This window comes from Pan troglodytes, chromosome 19 (assembly GCF_028858775.2).
Source record: "Pan troglodytes isolate AG18354 chromosome 19, NHGRI_mPanTro3-v2.0_pri, whole genome shotgun sequence".
Taxonomy (NCBI): Eukaryota; Metazoa; Chordata; class Mammalia; order Primates; family Hominidae; genus Pan; species Pan troglodytes.
In genome coordinates this window covers 18,180,360-18,198,707 of record NC_072417.2, presented here as the reverse complement: position 1 = coordinate 18,198,707, position 18,348 = coordinate 18,180,360, and the positions used below count along the sequence as shown (strand labels likewise).

Sequence of the window (18,348 nt, the reverse complement as noted above, 5' to 3'; positions counted from 1 at the left end):
TGGCGCTAAAAGTTTTGAGCTTCTCAAAAGTCTAGAGCCACCGTCCAGGGAGCAGGTAGCTGCTGGGCTCCGGGGACACTTTGCGTTCGGGCTGGGAGCGTGCTTTCCACGACGGTGACACGCTTCCCTGGATTGGGTAAGCTCCTGACTGAACTTGATGAGTCCTCTCTGAGTCACGGGCTCTCGGCTCCGTGTATTTTCAGCTCGGGAAAATCGCTGGGGCTGGGGGTGGGGCAGTGGGGACTTAGCGAGTTTGGGGGTGAGTGGGATGGAAGCTGGGCTAGAGGGATCATCATAGGAGTTGCATTGTTGGGAGACCTGGGTGTAGATGATGGGGATGTTAGGACCATCCGAACTCAAAGTTGAACGCCTAGGCAGAGGAGTGGAGCTTTGGGGAACCTTGAGCCGGCCTAAAGCGTACTTCTTTGCACATCCACCCGGTGCTGGGCGTAGGGAATCCCTGAAATAAAAGATGCACAAAGCATTGAGGTCTGAGACTTTTGGATCTCGAAACATTGAGAACTCATAGCTGTATATTCTAGAGCCCATGGCATCCTAGTGAAAACTGGGGCTCCATTCCGAAATGATCATTTGGGGGTGATCCGGGGAGCCCAAGCTGCTAAGGTCCCACAACTTCCGGACCTTTGTCCTTCCTGGAGCGATCTTTCCAGGCAGCCCCCGGCTCCGCTAGATGGAGAAAATCCAATTGAAGGCTGTCAGTCGTGGAAGTGAGAAGTGCTAAACCAGGGGTTTGCCCGCCAGGCCGAGGAGGACCGTCGCAATCTGAGAGGCCCGGCAGCCCTGTTATTGTTTGGCTCCACATTTACATTTCTGCCTCTTGCAGCAGCATTTCCGGTTTCTTTTTGCCGGAGCAGCTCACTATTCACCCGATGAGAGGGGAGGAGAGAGAGAGAAAATGTCCTTTAGGCCGGTTCCTCTTACTTGGCAGAGGGAGGCTGCTATTCTCCGCCCGCATTTCTTTTTCTGGATTACTTAGTAATGGCCTTTGCAAAGGCAGGGGTATTTGTTTTGATGCAAACCTCAATCCCTCCCCTTCTTTGAATGGTGTGCCCCACCCCGCGGGTCGCCTGCAACCTAGGCGGACGCTACCATGGCGTGAGACAGGGAGGGAAAGAAGTGTGCAGAAGGCAAGCCCGGAGGTATTTTCAAGAATGAGTATATCTCATCTTCCCGGAGGAAAAAAAAAAAGAATGGGTACGTCTGAGAATCAAATTTTGAAAGAGTGCAATGATGGGTCGTTTGATAATTTGTCGGAAAAACAATCTACCTGTTATCTAGCTTTGGGCTAGGCCATTCCAGTTCCAGACGCAGGCTGAACGTCGTGAAGCGGAAGGGGCGGGCCCGCAGGCGTCCGTGTGGTCCTCCGTGCAGCCCTCCGGCCCGAGCCGGTTCTTCCTGGTAGGAGGCGGAACTCGAATTCATTTCTCCCGCTGCCCCATCTCTTAGCTCGCGGTTGTTTCATTCCGCAGTTTCTTCCCATGCACCTGCCGCGTACCGGGCACTTTGTGCCGTACTTACGTCATCTTTTTCCTAAATCGAGGTGGCATTTACACACAGCGCCAGTGCACACAGCAAGTGCACAGGAAGATGAGTTTTGGCCCCTAACCGCTCCGTGATGCCTACCAAGTCACAGACCCTTTTCATCGTCCCAGAAACGTTTCATCACGTCTCTTCCCAGTCGATTCCCGACCCCACCTTTATTTTGATCTCCATAACCATTTTGCCTGTTGGAGAACTTCATATAAAATGGAATCAGGCTGGGCGCTGTGGCTCACGCCTGCACTTTGGGAGGCCGAGGCGGGCGGATTACTTGAGGATAGGAGTTCCAGACCAGCGTGACCAACGTGGTGAATCCCCGTCTCTACTAAAAAATACAAAAATTAGCTGGGCGTGGTGGGTGCCTGTAATCCCAGCTATTCGGGAGGGTGAGGCAGGAGAATCGCTTGAACCCGGGAGGCAGAGGTTGCAGTGAGCCAAGATCGTGCCACTACACTCCAGCCTGGGCGACAAGAACGAAACTCCGTCTCAAAAAAAAAAGGGGGGGGGGAATCATACATTATGTGCTCATTTTTGTCGGGCTTCTGTCCTTCAATGTACTGTCTGACATTGGTTCATGTTGTATATATCAGTATTTTGCTCCTTTTCATTTAGTATAGTCCATCGATTGTATATCCGTTCTTTTGATGGCCTTTTGAGTTGTTTCCCATTTGCGGTTATGAAATAAAGCTGCTATAAACATTCTTGTACAATTCTTTTTGTGATCATATGTTTTCGTGTTTCTTGGAGAAATACTTAGGAGGGGAATTGCGAGTTTGGAAGTAAAAAGTAGCTGTATTTTGAACTTTATCAGAAGCTCTGAGTTTTCCAGAGCGGTTGTACCATTTTACACTCCAACTAGCAAGGTATGGGAGTTATTATGGTTGTGCCACAGCCTTCCGGACATTAGGTATTGTCAGTCTTTCTAATGTGGTATATCCTTGTGGTTGTAATTTACAGTTCTCTGTTGACTAAGGATGTTCAGCATTTTTTCATGTGCCTATTGGCCATTCGTATTTTGTTTGTAAAGTAGCTCTTCGAGTCTTTTACCTGTTATTTTGGTTTTTTGTTTGTTTTTATTGTTCAGTTGTGGGACTGCTTTATACATTCTGGATACAAGTCCTTTATCAGATCCATGTGTCGTGAATGTTTTCTTCTGATCTGTTGCTTGCCTATTTGTTTGCTTTACAGAGTTTGTAAACTCTGTATCTTAAGAGGAGTGGATTTATCTTTTTTATGTTCAGTATTTGCCTTGTCCTGTTTAGGACATCTTTTTTTTTTTTTTTTAACCCCAGGGTCATAAAGATATTATCTTATATTTTCTTTTAGGACCTTTATGGTTGTAAGTTTTACAGTAAGGTCCTTGAGCCATTAATTAATTCTTAAAATTAATTGTTTATGGTGTGAGGTGTAGGAGTCAGTCTCTGGTATCTTTCCTGTATGGGAATCCAGTTATTCTGTCTCCACTTGTTGAAATAGGCTTCCTTTCTCTACTGAATGCTTTTAATTTTAATTATTTTACAGTTGGAGTATAGGGCTACCATTTTAGTGCTATTTTCTTTTTTTCTTTGTTAATTTTTGAGACAGGGACTCACACTGTTGCCCAGGCTAGAGTACAATGGCACAATCAAGGCTTACTGCAGCCTCGAACCCCTGGGCTCAAGCAGTCCTCTAGCAGCCTCACGAGTAGCTGGGATTACTCCACCACACCCAGCTAACTATTTTATTTTTTTGTATTGACAGGATCTCACTATGTTGCCCAGGCTGGTCTCAAACTGCTGGCCTCAAGCTTTCATCCCATCTCGGCCTCCCAAAGTGCTGGGATTACAGGTGTGAGCCACCATGCCTGACCTCTTAGTGCTATTTTCTATTTATCTCCTCTGTTCTCTGCTCTCTTTAAACGTTGGAGGAAGAAACAGTACCCATCTTACACAAACTCTTCAGAAAACAGAGGAACAGACTGGGCGCGGTGGCTCATACCTGTAATCTCAGCACTTTGGTACGCTGAGGCAGGGGATCATTTGAGGTCGGGAGTTCGAGACCAGCCTGGCCAACACGGCGAAACCCCATCTCTACTAAAAATACAAAAAGTAGCTAGGCGTGGTGGCACATACCTGTAATGCCAGTTACTCAGGAGGCTGAGGCACAAGAATCCCTTGAACCTGGGAAGCGGAGGTTGCAGTGAGCCGAGATTGCGCCACTGCACTCCAGCCTGGGCAACAGAGTGAGACCCTGTCTCAGAAAAAAAAAGAAAGAAAGAAAAAATAGAGGAATATTTCCCAACTTGTTTTCGAAGCCAGCATAATCCTGGTACCAAAACCAAACAAGGACGTTATAAGAAAAGAAAATATAGACCAATATTCCTGTTAGCATAGACATGCAACAGCTAACCAATTTTAGCAAACCAAACCTGGTAATATAGAAAAAAGGATAAATAGGCCAGGCGCGGTGGCTTACGCCTGTAATCCCAGCACTTTGGGAGGCTGAGGCAGGCAGTTCACTTGAGGTCAGGAGTTTGAGACCAGCCTGACCAACATGGTGAAACCCCGTTTCTAATAAAAATACAAAAATCAGGCTGGGCACGGTGGCTCACGCCTGTAATCCCAGCACTTTGGGAGGCCGAGGTGGGCAGATCACGAGGTCAGGAGTTCAAGACCAGCCTGACCAATGTGGTGAAACCCCATCTCTACTAAAAATACAAAAATCAGCCGGTGTGGTGGCACCTGCCTGTAATCCCAGCTACTCAGGAGGCTGAGGCAGAATTGCTTGAACCCGGGAGGCAGAGGTTGCAGTGAGCCAAGATCGTGCCACTGCACTCCAGCCTGGGCGACAGAGCAAGACTTCATCTCAAAGAAAAAAAATTAGCTGGGCATGGTGGTGGGCACCTGAAATCCCAGCTACTCGGGAGTCTGAGGCAGGAGAATCGCTTGAACCCAGGAGGCAGAAGTTGCACTGAGCAGGGATCACGCCATTGCACTCCAGCCTGGGCAACAGAGTGAGACTCCATCTCAAAAAAAGAAAAAGAAAAAGGATAAATACATTCTAACTAAATAATGTTTATCTCATGATTGTAGCTGATTCAACATTCAAAAATTGGCCTGGTGCAGTAGCTCAGGCCTGTAATCCCAACATTTTAGGAGGCTGAGGCAGGAAGATCTCTTGAGCCCAGGATTTCAAGACCAGCCTGGGCAACATAGTCAGACTGGTCTTTACTGGGGGAAAAAAAATCAGTCTGTGTAATTCACCACATTAACAAAGGGAAACATAAAAACCCTATGATCATTTCAACAGATGTAGCAAAAGCAGTTAATGATATTCAACACATATGCATGATTACAAACCAACCAACCTCCTAGCAAACTAGGGAAAGGAAACTTAACCTAGTTTGATAACAGGGCGTCCACAGTCGGAGTTCCACTAGCAGCATACATAATGGTAGAAAACTCAATGCTGCCGGACGCGGTGGCTCACGCCTGTAATGCCAGCACTTTGGGAGGCCTAGGCGGGCGGATCACGAGGTCAGGAGATCGAGACTGTCCTGACTAGCATGCTGAAACCCCGTCTCTACTAAAAATACAAAAACAAAAAATTAGCCGGGCATGGTGGCGGGCGCCTATAGTCCCAGCTACTCGGGAGGCTGAGGCGAGAGAATGGCGTGAACCCGGGAGGCGGAGCTTGCAGAGCCTAGATCGTGCCACTGCACTCCAGCCTGGGCGACAGAGTGAGACTTCGTCTCAAAAAAAAAAAAAAAAAAAAAAAGGTAAAGAAAAGAAAACTCAACGCTTTTTCCTCTAAGATCAGGAACTAGGAAAGGATTTGACTCTCACAACGTTGATACCATACTGGAGGTTTTAACCAGGCAAGAAAAAGAAATAATGAGGGCCGGGTGCGGTGGCTCAGGCCTGTAATCCCAGCACTTTGGGAAGCCGAGGCGGGTGGATCACGAGGTCAGGAGATCGAGACCATCCTGGCTAACACGGTGAAACCCTGTCTCTACTAAATATACAAAAAATTAGCCGGGCGTAGTGGCGGGCGCCTGTAGTCCCAGCTACTCGGGAGGCTGAGGCAGGAGAATGGCATGAACTCAGGGGGCGGAGCTTGCAGTGAGCTGAGATCGAGCCACTGCACTCCAGCCTGGGCGACAGAGCAAGACTGTGTCTCAAAAAAAAAAAAAAAAAAAAAGAAATAATGATTAGTGGCCCGATGTCTCACGCCTATAATCCCAGCACTTTGGGAGGCCGAGGTGGGCAGATCACCTGAGGTCTGGAGTTGGAGACCAGCCTGACAAAGATGGTGAAACCTCGTCTCTATTAAAATATTAAAAAATTAGCCAGGTGTTGGCCGGGTACAGTGGTTCATGCCTGTAATCCCAGCACTTTGGGAGGCCGAGGTGGGTGGATCACCTGAGGTCAGGAGTTCAACACCAGCCTGGCCAACATGGTGAAACCCCATCTCTACTAAAAATACAAAAATTAGCCGGGCGTAGTGGCGGGCGCCTGTAATCCCAGCTACTTGGGAGGCTTAGGCAGGAGAATCGCTTGAACCTGGGAGGCGGAGGTTGTAGTGAGCCGAGATTGCACCATTGCACTCCAGCCTGGGTGACAAAAGCAAAAACTCCGTCTCAAAAAAAAAAGAATTAGCCAGGGGTAGTGGTGAACGCCTGTAGTCCCAGCTACTCAGGAGGCAGAGGCAGGAGAATCACTTCCCAGGAGGCAGAGGTTGCAGTGAGCCGAGATTGTCCCATTGCACTCCAGCCTAGGCGACAAGAGCAAAACTCCATGTCAAAAAAAAAAAAAGGAAAGAAAAAAAATAACGATTAGAAAGGAAGAAATAAAACATATTCACAGCCAGTATGATTCTATACATACATGTCCTAATGGGGCCGGGCGTGGTGGCTCATGCCTGTAATCCTAGCACTTTTAGGAGGCTGAGGCAGGTGGCTTCCCTGGGACCAGCCTGGCCAACATGGTGAAACCCCATCTCTAATAAAAATACAAAAAATTAGCCAGGCGTGGTGATGGGCACCTCTAATCCCAGCTACTCAGGAGGCTGAGGCAGGAGAATTGCTTGGACCTGGGAGGCAGAGGTTGCAGTGAGCCGAGATCGCGCTATTGCACTCCAGCCTGGGCAACAAGAGTGAAACTCCGGCAGGGTGTGGTGGCTTACGCCTGTAATCCCAGCACTTCGGGAGGCTGAGGCAGGCCGATCACCTGAGGTCAGGAGTTTGAGACCAACCTAACATGGTGAAACCCCGTCTCTACTAAAAATACAAGAATTAGCTGGGTGTAGTGGTGGGTGCCTGTAATCCCAGCTACTTGGGAGACTGAGACAGAAGAATTGCTTGAACCCAGGAGGTGGAGGTTGCAGTGAGCTGAGATCATGCCATTGCACTCCACGCCGGGCAACAGAGCGAGATTCCGTCTCAAAAAAAAAAAAAAAAGAGTGAAACTCCATCTCAAAAAAAAAAAAAAAGTCCTAATGGAAAATCCATAAAAAGCTACCAAACCTAATAAATAAATATAGCAGGGTTGCAGGTTACAGGGCAATATACTTATCCCTCTATCTGTAGGGGCTTGGTTCTGGGACTCCTCACACACCAAACCCACAGATGTCTAAGTCCCATATATAAGATGGTATAGTATTTGCATTTAACCTACACATATCCTCCCATATAGTTTAAATTATCTCTAGATTACTTACATTACCCCCATACAATGAAAATGCTAATGTACATGCAAGTATGTATGTAAGTACTTGTTGTACTATATTGTTTAGGGAATCACTGGACATACAGGCCTTCAAGACTGATACCAGCAGCCACTGTTAAGATTCTGGTCAGGCCTGCCCCTGTTTGGGGTCTCAGTTGAGCTCATTGCCTTCCCACCCAGCCAAGGGCACCTGCATTTCTCTTGGCTCCCTGGCCATTTGGAAGGCCTAGTTCAGCTTGGCACATTTGTATCCTGGCCCACTGATGCTGGTACCCCTGGGAAGGTCCTGCTCTGAAAAACACGGAGATTTTAGTTGCTACTGAAGATTTGAGAGATAAAGACAGGGAGACCTGTCTGTAGAGCTGTGTCCCTCCAAGTGGGATTGAGACTTTGGGCCCCCCATTTCAGGACAGCACCTCCTGGCCTGTTGACTGAATAGTTCCCTGAAGGAGGTGTATTTGCATTAATGGAGTGGGGGTGGGAGCAGTACCACAGATCCGCACTAACAATCACACAGTTCTCTCTAGAATAATAATATAGAACAAGTGAAATAGAACAATTGCAGAAACAGCTAACCTTTGTTGAGCTCTTACTGTGTGCCCAGCACTTTCCTCAACTCTACATTTCCCATAATACACAGAGTACTAGGCCAGGCTTGGTGGCTCACGCCTGTAATCCCAGCACTTTAGGAGGCCAAGGGGGGCAGATCACCTGAGGTCGGGAGTTCGAGACCAGCCTGACCAACATGGTGAAACCCCGTCTCTACTAGAAGTACAAAATTAGCCAGGTGTGGTGGCACGTGCTTGTAGTCCTAGCTACTCAGCAGGCTGAGGCAGGAGAATCATTTGAATCCGGGAGAAGGAGGTTGCAGTAAGCGGAGATCGTGCCACTGTACTCCAGCCTGGGCAACAAGAGCTGAGACTCCGTCTCAAAATAAAATAAAATAAAATAAAAAAAGAAAAGAGCCTGCCATTAAAGGAGCTGTTTGGTAGGGGATGTTTTGTCAGTGCAAACAACAGAAAAGTGGGCTGGGCACAGTGGTTCATGCCTGTAATCCCAGCACTTTGGGAGGCCAAGGCGGGCGGATCACCTGAGGTTGGGAGTTCAAGACCAGCCTGACCAATATGGAGAAACCCCGTCTCTACTAAAAATACAAAATTAGCCGGGCGCAGTGGCGCATGCCTGTAATCCCAGCTACTCGGGAGGCTGAGGCAGGAGAATCGCTTGAACCTGGGAGGCAGAGGTTGCGGTGAGCCGAGATCGCACCATTGCACTCCAGCCTGGACGAGAGCAAAACTCTGTCTCAAAAAAAAAAAAAAAAAAAACAGAAAAGTGTAACAAACACTTACAGTAGGCATGTTTCTTAGCAAATCTGATGACAAATTTGGCATAAAGAAAGAGAGCATCCCTGAAAAAAAAAAAAAAAAGAAAAAGAAAGAGAGCATCCTGCCTGGGCAACATAGTGAAACCCTGCCTCTACAAAAAAACTCAAAAATTGGCCGGGTGCAGTGGCTCACACCTGTAATCCCAGCACTTTGGGAGTCGGAGGCGGGAGGATCACCTGAGGTCAGGAGTTCGAAACCAGCCTGGCCAACATGGCAAAACCCCGTCTCTACTAAAAATACAAAAAATTAATCAGGCGCATTTGTGGGCGCCTGTAATCCCAGCTACTCAGGAAGTTGAGGCAAGAGGATCGCTTGAATCTGGGAGGTGGAGATTACAGTGAGTCGAGATCACACCACTGCACTCTAGCCTGGGTGACAGGGCAAGACTCCGTCTCCAAAAAAAAAAGAAAAAGAAAAAGACTAAAAAATTAGCCAGGCAGGCCTCTGTGGCCCCAGCTACTCGGGAGGCTGAGGCAGGAGAATCACTGAGCCCAGGAGTCCAAGGCTGTAGTGAGCCATGATTGCACCACTGTACCCTAGCCTGGGCAACAAAGCAAGACCCTGCCTCAGAAGAAAAAAGAAAGAAAGAAAGAACATGGCGGGCCAGGCGTAGTGGCTCGCACCTGTAATCCCAGCGCTTTGGGAGGCCGAGGCAGGTGGATCACAAGGTCAGGAGTTCCACACCAGCCTGGCCAACATGGTGAAACCCTGTCTCTACTAAAAATACAAAAAATCAGCCAGGCATGGTGGCAGGCGCCTGTAATCCCAGCTACTCGGGAGGCTGAGGCAGGAGAATTGCTTGAAACCAGAAGGCAGAGGTTGCAGTGAGCCTAGACTGCACCACTGCACTCCAGCCTGGGCGAAAAGAGCCAAACTCCATCTCAAAAAACAAACAAACAAACAAACAAACAAAACATGGCAAAGCCTTTGAAAGCTTGTCTGGGAGAAGGTGCGACGATAGTTGCATAACTTCGTGCAAGATGCTGGTCCACACAGGGGCTGCCCCTTGCTCTTTCTCGCTCTCTTGACCTCTCATATAACAGGCTTGTGTGTTATTCACATTTATTGAGCCCAAGCAGGTGCAAGGCATTGTGATCTAATACTTTGGTCAGCAAGACAACAAGATAGATCACTGCCCTGCCCTTAGGAAGTGTATATGCTATTAGAGGAAACAGATAAAATAAACAAGGAAAAGTATCAGACAATGTAAGTGCTATGAGAATGCAAATGAGGTGATGTGAATTAAAATAGGACGACTTAAAGTCTGCACGGGAAGGAGCCTACCCCCATGTTCCTGGCTAGCCAAGGAACCACCAGTTGATTAGCAGAGAAGGGCAGCCAGTCTAGCTAGAGCTTTTGGGGAAGAGGGAGTGGTTGGTAAGAGATGAGATTAAAGAAGCCGAGACGGGCCATTCGTGAGGGGTTTGTAACGCAGGGCTGAGGAGTGTCCGAAGAGAATGGGCAGGTGAGCGGTGAGACAGTTGTTCTTCCAGAAGCTTTGCAGTGAAAGGAATCAAAGAAATGGAGCCGTGTATCAAGTGGGGAAGGGTGGGGGCCAAGGGGGTGTCCTTCCCCATACAGAGATTGCAGGCTGAGAACGACTGTATCCTTGTTAACAGGAGGTGGGAGCAGGGCACGGTAGCTCACACCTGTAATCTTGGCACTTTAGGAGGCTGAGGCGGGCCGATCACCTGAAGTAAGGAGTTCGAGACCAGCCTGGCCAACATGGCAAAGCCCTGTCTCTACTAAAAATACAAAAATTAGCTGGGTGTGGTGGTACTCGCCTGTAATCCCAGCTACTCGGGAGACTGAGGCAGGAGAATGGCTTGAACCCGGAAGGTAGAGGTTGCAGTGAGCTGAGATCATGCCACTGCGCTCCAGCCTAGGTGACAGAGCGAGACTCCATCTCGAAAAAAAAAAAAAAAAAAATACAGGAAGGGAGTTGGGAATAGGGTGCACATTTAGGAAGTCTTGGGGATTTAGTGGTGGGAAGGTTGTGGAAGTCCCTCTCTGATTATCTTTTCCTCAAAGAAGTGCATGGCTGGTGAGGGGTGGGGCAGGAGTGCTTGGGTTGTGGTGAAAGATTGGAAGAGAGAATGTGAAGCAGCCATTCTTTTCCTGCTCCACAGGAAGCTGAGCTGTCTCAGACCCTGGCATGGTGTTGGGGGAGGGGGTTCCTTCTCTGCAGGCCCAGGTGACACAGGGTTGGAAGTGTCTCATGCTGGATCCCCACTTTTCCTCTTGCAGCAGCCAGACTGCCTTCCGGGTCACTGCCATGGAGGAGCCGCAGTCAGATCCTAGCGTCGAGCCCCCTCTGAGTCAGGAAACATTTTCAGACCTATGGAAACTGTGAGTGGATCCATTGGAAAGGCAGGCCCACCACCCCCCCACCCCAACCCCAGCCCCCTAGTAGAGACCTGTGGGAAGCGAAAATTCCATGGGACTGACTTTCTGCTCTTGTCTTTCAGACTTCCTGAAAACAACGTTCTGGTAAGGACAAGGGTTGGGCTGGGGACCTGGAGGGCTGGGGGGCTGGGGGGCTGAGGACCTGGTCCTCTGACTGCTCTTTTCACCCATCTACAGTCCCCCTTGCCATCCCAAGCAATGGATGATTTGATGCTGTCCCCGGACGATATTGAACAATGGTTCACTGAAGACCCAGGTCCAGATGAAGCTCCCAGAATGCCAGAGGCTGCTCCCCCCGTGGCCCCTGCACCAGCAGCTCCTACACCGGCGGCCCCTGCACCAGCCCCCTCCTGGCCCCTGTCATCTTCTGTCCCTTCCCAGAAAACCTACCAGGGCAGCTACGGTTTCCGTCTGGGCTTCTTGCATTCTGGGACAGCCAAGTCTGTGACTTGCACGGTCAGTGGCCCTGAGGGGCTGGCTTCCATGAGACTTCAATGCCTGGCTGTATCCCCCTGCATTTCTTCTGTTTGGAACTTTGGGATTCCTCTTCACCCTTTGGCTTCCTGTCAGTGTTTTTTTATAGTTTACCCACTTAATGTGTGATCTCTGACCCCTGTCCCAAAGTTGAATATTCCCCCTTGAATTTGGGCTTTTATCCATCCCATCACACCCTCAGCATCTCTCCTGGGGATACAGAACTTTTCTTTTTCTTCATCCACATGTATTCCTTGGCTTTTGAAAATAAGCTCCTGACCAGGCTTGGTGGCTCAAGCCTGCAATCCCAGCACTCTCAAAGAGGCCAAGGCGGGCAGATCACCTGAGCCCAGGAGTTCAAGACCAGCCTGGGTAACATGGTGAAACCTCGTCTCTACAAAAAAATACAAAAAATTAGCCAGGCATGGTGGTGCACACCTATAGTCCCAGCCACGCAGGAGGCTAAGGTGGGAAGATCACTTGAGGCCAGGAGATGGAGGCTGCAGTGAGCTGTGATCACACCACTGTGCTCCAGCCTGAGTGACAGAGCAAGACCCTATCTCAAAAAAAAAAAAAAAGAAAAGCTCCTGAGGTGTAGACGCCAACTCTCTTTAGCTCGCTAGTGGGTTGCAGGAGGTGCTTACGCATATTTGTTTCTTTGCTGCCCTCTTCCGGTTGCTTTATTTGTTCACTTGTGCCCTGACTTTCAACTCTGTCTCCTTCCTCTTCCTACAGTACTCCCCTGCCCTCAACAAGATGTTTTGCCAACTGGCCAAGACCTGCCCTGTGCAGCTGTGGGTTGATTCCACACCCCCACCTGGCACCCGCGTCCGCGCCATGGCCATCTACAAGCAGTCACAGCACATGACGGAGGTTGTGAGGCGCTGCCCCCACCATGAGCGCTGCTCAGATAGCGATGGTGAGCAGCTGGGGCTGGAGAGACGACAGGGCTGGTTGCCCAGGGTCCCCAGGCCTCTGATTCCTCACTGATTGCTCTTAGGTCTGGCCCCTCCTCAGCATCTTATCCGAGTGGAAGGAAATTTGCGTGTGGAGTATTTGGATGACAGAAACACTTTTCGACATAGTGTGGTGGTGCCCTATGAGCCGCCTGAGGTCTGGTTTGCAACTGGGGTCTCTGGGAGGAGGGGTTAAAGGCGGTTGTCAGTGGCCCTCCAGGTGAGCAGTAGGGGGGCTTTCTCCTGCTGCTTATTTGACCTCCCTATAACCCCATGAGATGTGCGAAGTAAATGGGTTTAACTATTGCACAGTTGAAAAAACTGAAGCTTATAGAGGCTAAGGGCCTCCCCTGCTTGGCTGGGCGCGGTGGCTCATGCCTGTAATCCCAGCACTTTGGGAGGCCAAGGCAGGCGGATCACGAGGTTGGGAGATCGAGACCATCCTGGCTAACGGTGAAACCCCGTCTCTACTGAAAAATACAAAAAAAATTAGCCAGGCATGGTGGTGGGCACCTGTAGTCCCAGCTACTCGGGAGGCTGAGGAAGGAGAATGGCGTGAACCTGGGCGGTGGAGCTTGCAGTGAGCTGAGATCACGCCACTGCACTCCAGCCTGGGTGACAGAGCGAGATTCCATCTCAAAAAAAAAAAAAAAAAAGGCCTCCCCTGCTTGCCACAGGTCTCCCCAAGGCGCACTGGCCTCATCTTGGGCCTGTGTTCTCTCCTAGGTTGGCTCTGACTGTACCACCATCCACTACAACTACATGTGTAACAGTTCCTGCATGGGCGGCATGAACCGGAGGCCCATCCTCACCATCATCACACTGGAAGACTCCAGGTCAGGAGCCACTTGCCACCCTGCACACTGGCCTGCTGTGCCCCAGCCTCTGCTTGCCTCTGACCCCTGGGCCCACCTCTTACCGATTTCTTCCATACTACTACCCATCCACCTCTCATCACATCCCCGGTGGGGAATCTCCTTACTGCTCCCACTCAGTTTTCTTTTCTCTGGCTTTGGGACCTCTTAACCTGTGGCTTCTCCTCCACCTACCTGGAGCTGGAGCTTAGGCTCCAGAAAGGACAAGGGTGGTTGGGAGTAGATGGAGCCTGGTTTTTTAAACGGGACAGGTAGGACCTGATTTCCTTACTGCCTCTTGCTTCTCTTTTCCTATCCTGAGTAGTGGTAATCTACTGGGACGGAACAGCTTTGAGGTGCGTGTTTGTGCCTGTCCTGGGAGAGACCGGCGCACAGAGGAAGAGAATCTCCGCAAGAAAGGGGAGCCTCACCACGAGCTGCCCCCAGGGAGCACTAAGCGAGGTAAGCAAGCAGGACAAGAAGTGGTGGAGGAGACCAAGGGTGCAGTTATGCCTCAGATTCACTTTTATCACCTTTCCTTGCCTCTTTCTTAGCACTGCCCAACAACACCAGCTCCTCTCCCCAGCCAAAGAAGAAACCACTGGATGGAGAATATTTCACCCTTCAGGTACTAAGTCTTGGGACCTCTTATCAAGTGGAAAGTTTCCAGTCTAACACTCAAAATGCCATTTTCTTCTTGACTGTTTTACCTGCAATTGGGGCATTTGCCATCAGGGGGCAGTGATGCCTCAAAGACAATGGCTCCTGGTTGTAGCTAACTAACTTCAGAACACCAACTTATACCATAATATATATTTTAAAGGACCAGACCAGCTTTCAAAAAGAAAATTGTTAAAGAGAGCATGAAAATGGTTCTATGACTTTGCCTGATACAGATGCTACTTGACTTACGATGGTGTTACTTCCTGATAAACTCGTCGTAAGTTGAAAATATTGTAAGTTGAAAATGGATTTAATACACCTAATCTAAGGAACATCATAGCTTAGCCTAGCCTGCTTTTTTTTTTTTTTTGAGACGGAGTCTCACTCTGTCGCCCAGGCTGGAGTGCAGTGGCATGATCTCGGCTCACTGCAACCTCTGCCTCCTGGGTTCAAGTGATTCTCCTGCCTCAGCCTCCCGAATAGCTAGGACTACAAGCGCCTGCTACCACGCCCGGCTAATTTTTGTATTTTTAGTAGAGACAGGGTTTCACCATGTTGGCCAGGCTGGTCTCGAACTTCTAACCATGTGATCCGCCTGCCTCGGCCTCCCAAAGTGCTGGGATTACAGGTGTGAGCCACCACGCCCGGCTAATTTTTATTTATTTATTTAAAGACAGAGTCTCACTCTGTCACTCAGGCTAGAGTGCAGTGGCACGATCTCAGCTCACTGCAGCCTTGACCTCCCTGGGCTCCGGTGATTTCACCCTCCCAAGTAGCTAGGACTACAGGCACATGCCACGACACCCAGCTAATTTTTTATTTTCTGTGACGTCAAGGTCTTGCTACGTTGCCCATGCTGGTATCAAACCCCTGGGCTCAATCAATCCTTCCACCTCAGCCTCCCCAAGTACTGGAGTTACAGGCATGAGCTACCACACTCAGCCCTAGCCTACTTGAAACGTGTTCAGAGCATTTAAGTTACCCTACAGTTGGGCAAAGTCATCTAACAGAAAGCCCTTTTTATAGTAATAAAATGTTGTATATCTCATGTGATTTATTGAATATTGTTACTGAAAGTGAGAAACAGCATGGTTGCATGAAAGGAGGCACAGTCGAGCCGGGCACAGCCTGGGTGCAGAGCGAGACTCAAAAAAAGAAAAGGCCAGGTGCACTGGCTCACGCCTGTAATCCCAGCATTTCGGGAGGCTGAGGCGGGCGGATCACCTGAGGTCAGGAGTTCAAGACCAGCCTAGCCAACATGGTGAAACCCCGTCTCTACTAAAATACAAAAATTAACCGGGCATGATGGCGGGTGCCTGTAATCCCAGCTACTTGGGAGGCTGAGGCAGGAGAATCGCTTGAACCAGGAGGCGGAGGTTGCAGGGAGCCAAGATGGCGCCACTGCACTCCAGCCTGGGCGATAGAGTGAGACTCCGTCTCAGAAAAAAAAGAAAAGAAACGAGGCACAGTCGCATGCACATGTAGTCCCAGTTACTTGAGAGGCTAAGGCAGGAGGATCTCTTGAGCCCAAGAGTCTGAGTCCAGCCTGAACAACATAGCAAGACATCATCTCTAAAATTTAAAAAAGGGCCGGGCACAGTGGCTTACACCTGTAATCCCAGCACTTTGGGAGGTGGAGGTGGGTAGATCACCTGACGTCAGGAGTTGGAAACCAGCCTGGCTAACATGGTGAAGCCCCATCTCTACTAAAAACACAAAAATTAGCCAGGTGTGGTAGCACACGCCTGTAGTCCCAGCTACTCGGGAGGCTGAGGCACAAGAATCACTTGAACCCCAGAGGCGGAGATTGCAATCAGCCAAGATTGCACCATTGCACTCCCGCCTGGGCAACAGAGTAAGACCCCATCTCAAAATAAATAAATAAATATTTTTAAAAGTCAGCTGTATAGGTACTTGAAGTGTAGTTTCTACTAAATGCATGTTGCTTTTGTACCGTCATAAAGTCAAACAATTGTAACTTGAACCATCTTTTAACTCAGGTACTGTGTATATACTTATTTCTCCCCCTCCTCTGTTGCTGCAGATCCGTGGGCGTGAGCGCTTCGAGATGTTCCGAGAGCTGAATGAGGCCTTGGAACTCAAGGATGCCCAGGCTGGGAAGGAGCCAGGGGGGAGCAGGGCTCACTCCAGGTGAGTGACCTCAGCCCCTTCCTGGCCCTACCCTCTGCCTTCCTAGGTTGGAAAGCCATAGGATTCCATTCTCATCCTGCCTTCATGGTCAAAGGCAGCTGACCCCATCTCATTGGGTCCCAGCCCTGCACAGACATTTTTTTAGTCTTCCTCCAGTTGAATCCTATAACCACATTCTTGCCTCAGTGTATCCACAGAACATCCAAACCCAGGGACGAGTGTGGATACTTCTTTGCCATTCTCTGCAACTCCCAGCCCAGAGCTGGAGGGTCTCAAGGAGGGGCCTAATAATTGTGTAATACTGAATACAGCCAGAGTTTCAGGTCATATACTCAGCCCTGCCATGCACCAGCAGGTCCTAGGTGACCCCCGTCAAACTCAGTTTCCTTATATATAAAATGGGGTAAGGGGGCCGGGCGCAGTGGCTCACGAATCCCACACTCTGGGAGGCCAAGGCGAATGGATCACCTGAGGTCGGGAGTTTGAGCCCAGCCTGACCAACATGGAGAAACCCCATCTCTACTAAAAATACAAAATTAGCCGGGCGTGGTGATGCATGCCTGTAATCCCAGCTACCTACTCGGGAGGCTGAGGCAGGAGAATCGCTTGAACCCGGGAGGCAGAGGTTGCGGTGAGCTGAGATCTCACCATTACACTCCAGCCTGGGCAACAAGAGTGAAACTCCGTCTCAAAAAAAATAAATAAATAAAGTAAAATGGGGTAAGGGAAGATCACGAGACTAATACACACTAATACTCTGAGGTGCTCAGTAAACATATTTGCATGGGGTGTGGCCACCATCTTGATTTGAATTCCCGTTGTCCCAGCCTTAGGCCCTTCAAAGCATTGGTCAGGGAAAAGGGGCACAGACCCTCTCACTCATGTGATGTCATCTCTCCTCCCTGCTTCTGTCTCCTACAGCCACCTGAAGTCCAAAAAGGGTCAGTCTACCTCCCGCCATAAAAAACTCATGTTCAAGACAGAAGGGCCTGACTCAGACTGACATTCTCCACTTCTTGTTCCCCACTGACAGCCTCCCACCCCCATCTCTCCCTCCCCTGCCATTTTGGGTTTTGGGTCTTTGAACCCTTGCTTGCAATAGGTGTGCGTCAGAAGCACCCAGGACTTCCATTTGCTTTGTCCCGGGGCTCGACTGAACAAGTTGGCCTGCACTGGTGTTTTGTGGTGGGGAGGAGGATGGGGAGTAGGACATACCAGCTTAGATTTTAAGGTTTTTACTGTGAGGGATGTTTGGGAGATGTAAGAAATGTTCTTGCAGGTAAGGGTTAGTTTACAATCAGCCACATTCTAGGTAGGGGCCCACTTCACCGTACTAACCAGGGAAGCTGTCCCTCACTGTTGAATTTTCTCTAACTTCAAGGCCCATATCTGTGAAATGCTGGCATTTGCACCTACCTCACAGAGTGCATTGTGAGGGTTAATGAAATAATGTACATCTGGCCTTGAAACCACCTTTTATTACATGGGGTCTAGAACTTGACCCCCTTGAGGGTGCTTGTTCCCTCTCCCTGTTGGTCGGTGGGTTGGTAGTTTCTACAATTGGGCAGCTGGTTAGGTAGAGGGAGTTGTCAAGTCTCTGCTGGCCCAGCCAAACCCTGTCTGACAACCTCTTGGTGAACCTTAGTACCTAAAAAGAAATCTCACCCCATCCCACACCCTGGAGGATATCATCTCTTGTATATGATGATCTGGATCCACCAAGACTTGTTTTATGCTCAGGGTCAATTTCTTTTTTCTTTTTTTTTTTTTTTTTTTTTCTTTTTCTTTGAGACTGGGTCTCGCTTTGTTGCCCAGGCTGGAGTGGAGTGGCGTGATCTTGGCTTACTGCAGCCTTTGCCTCCCCGGCTCAAGCAGTCCTGCCTCAGCCTCCGGAGTAGCTGGGACCACAGGTTCATGCCACCATGGCCAGCCAACTTTTGCATGTTTTGTAGAGATGGGGTCTCACAGTGTTGCCCAGGCTGGTCTCAAACTCCTGGGCTCAGGTGATCCACCTGTCTCAGCCTCCCAGAGTGCTGGGATTACAAGTGTGAGCCACCACGTCCAGCTGGAAGGGTCAACATCTTTTACATTCTGCAAGCACATCTGCATTTTCACCCTACCCTTCCCCTCCTTCTCCCTTTTTATATCCCATTTTTATATCGATCTCTTATTTTACAATAAAACTTTGCTGCCA

The 18,348-nt window shown here is 49.4% G+C and overlaps 1 protein-coding gene across 2 annotated transcripts; it reads left to right on the top strand.

Annotated features, from left to right (window-relative positions):
* Nucleotides 1–18,348, top strand: TP53 (tumor protein p53). 2 transcript variants are annotated; one of them, XM_001172077.6, is made up of 11 exons: nt 1–136; nt 10,898–10,999; nt 11,119–11,140; nt 11,234–11,512; nt 12,266–12,449; nt 12,531–12,643; nt 13,213–13,322; nt 13,666–13,802; nt 13,895–13,968; nt 16,048–16,154; nt 17,076–18,348. In XM_001172077.6, the coding sequence occupies exons 2-11, from the start codon at nt 10,926–10,928 to the stop codon at nt 17,155–17,157; spliced, it is 1,182 nt and encodes a 393-aa protein (XP_001172077.2). In that variant the 5' UTR covers nt 1–136; nt 10,898–10,925; the 3' UTR covers nt 17,158–18,348. The 2 variants fall into 2 exon arrangements, with proteins under 2 accessions (XP_001172077.2, XP_016786959.2); XM_016931470.3 differs by having other exon boundaries at nt 23–136; nt 10,898–11,140.

Coding starts and splice junctions, on each gene's coding strand:
- TP53 (XM_016931470.3), top strand. CDS start 10,991: ATGGAAACTGTGAGTGGATCCATTGGAAAGGCAGGCCCACCACCCCCC. Junction 11,513..12,265: donor CCAAGTCTGTGACTTGCACG/GTCAGTGGCCCT, acceptor CTCTTCCTACAG/TACTCCCCTGCCCTCAACAA. Junction 13,969..16,047: donor GAGAATATTTCACCCTTCAG/GTACTAAGTCTT, acceptor CTGTTGCTGCAG/ATCCGTGGGCGTGAGCGCTT.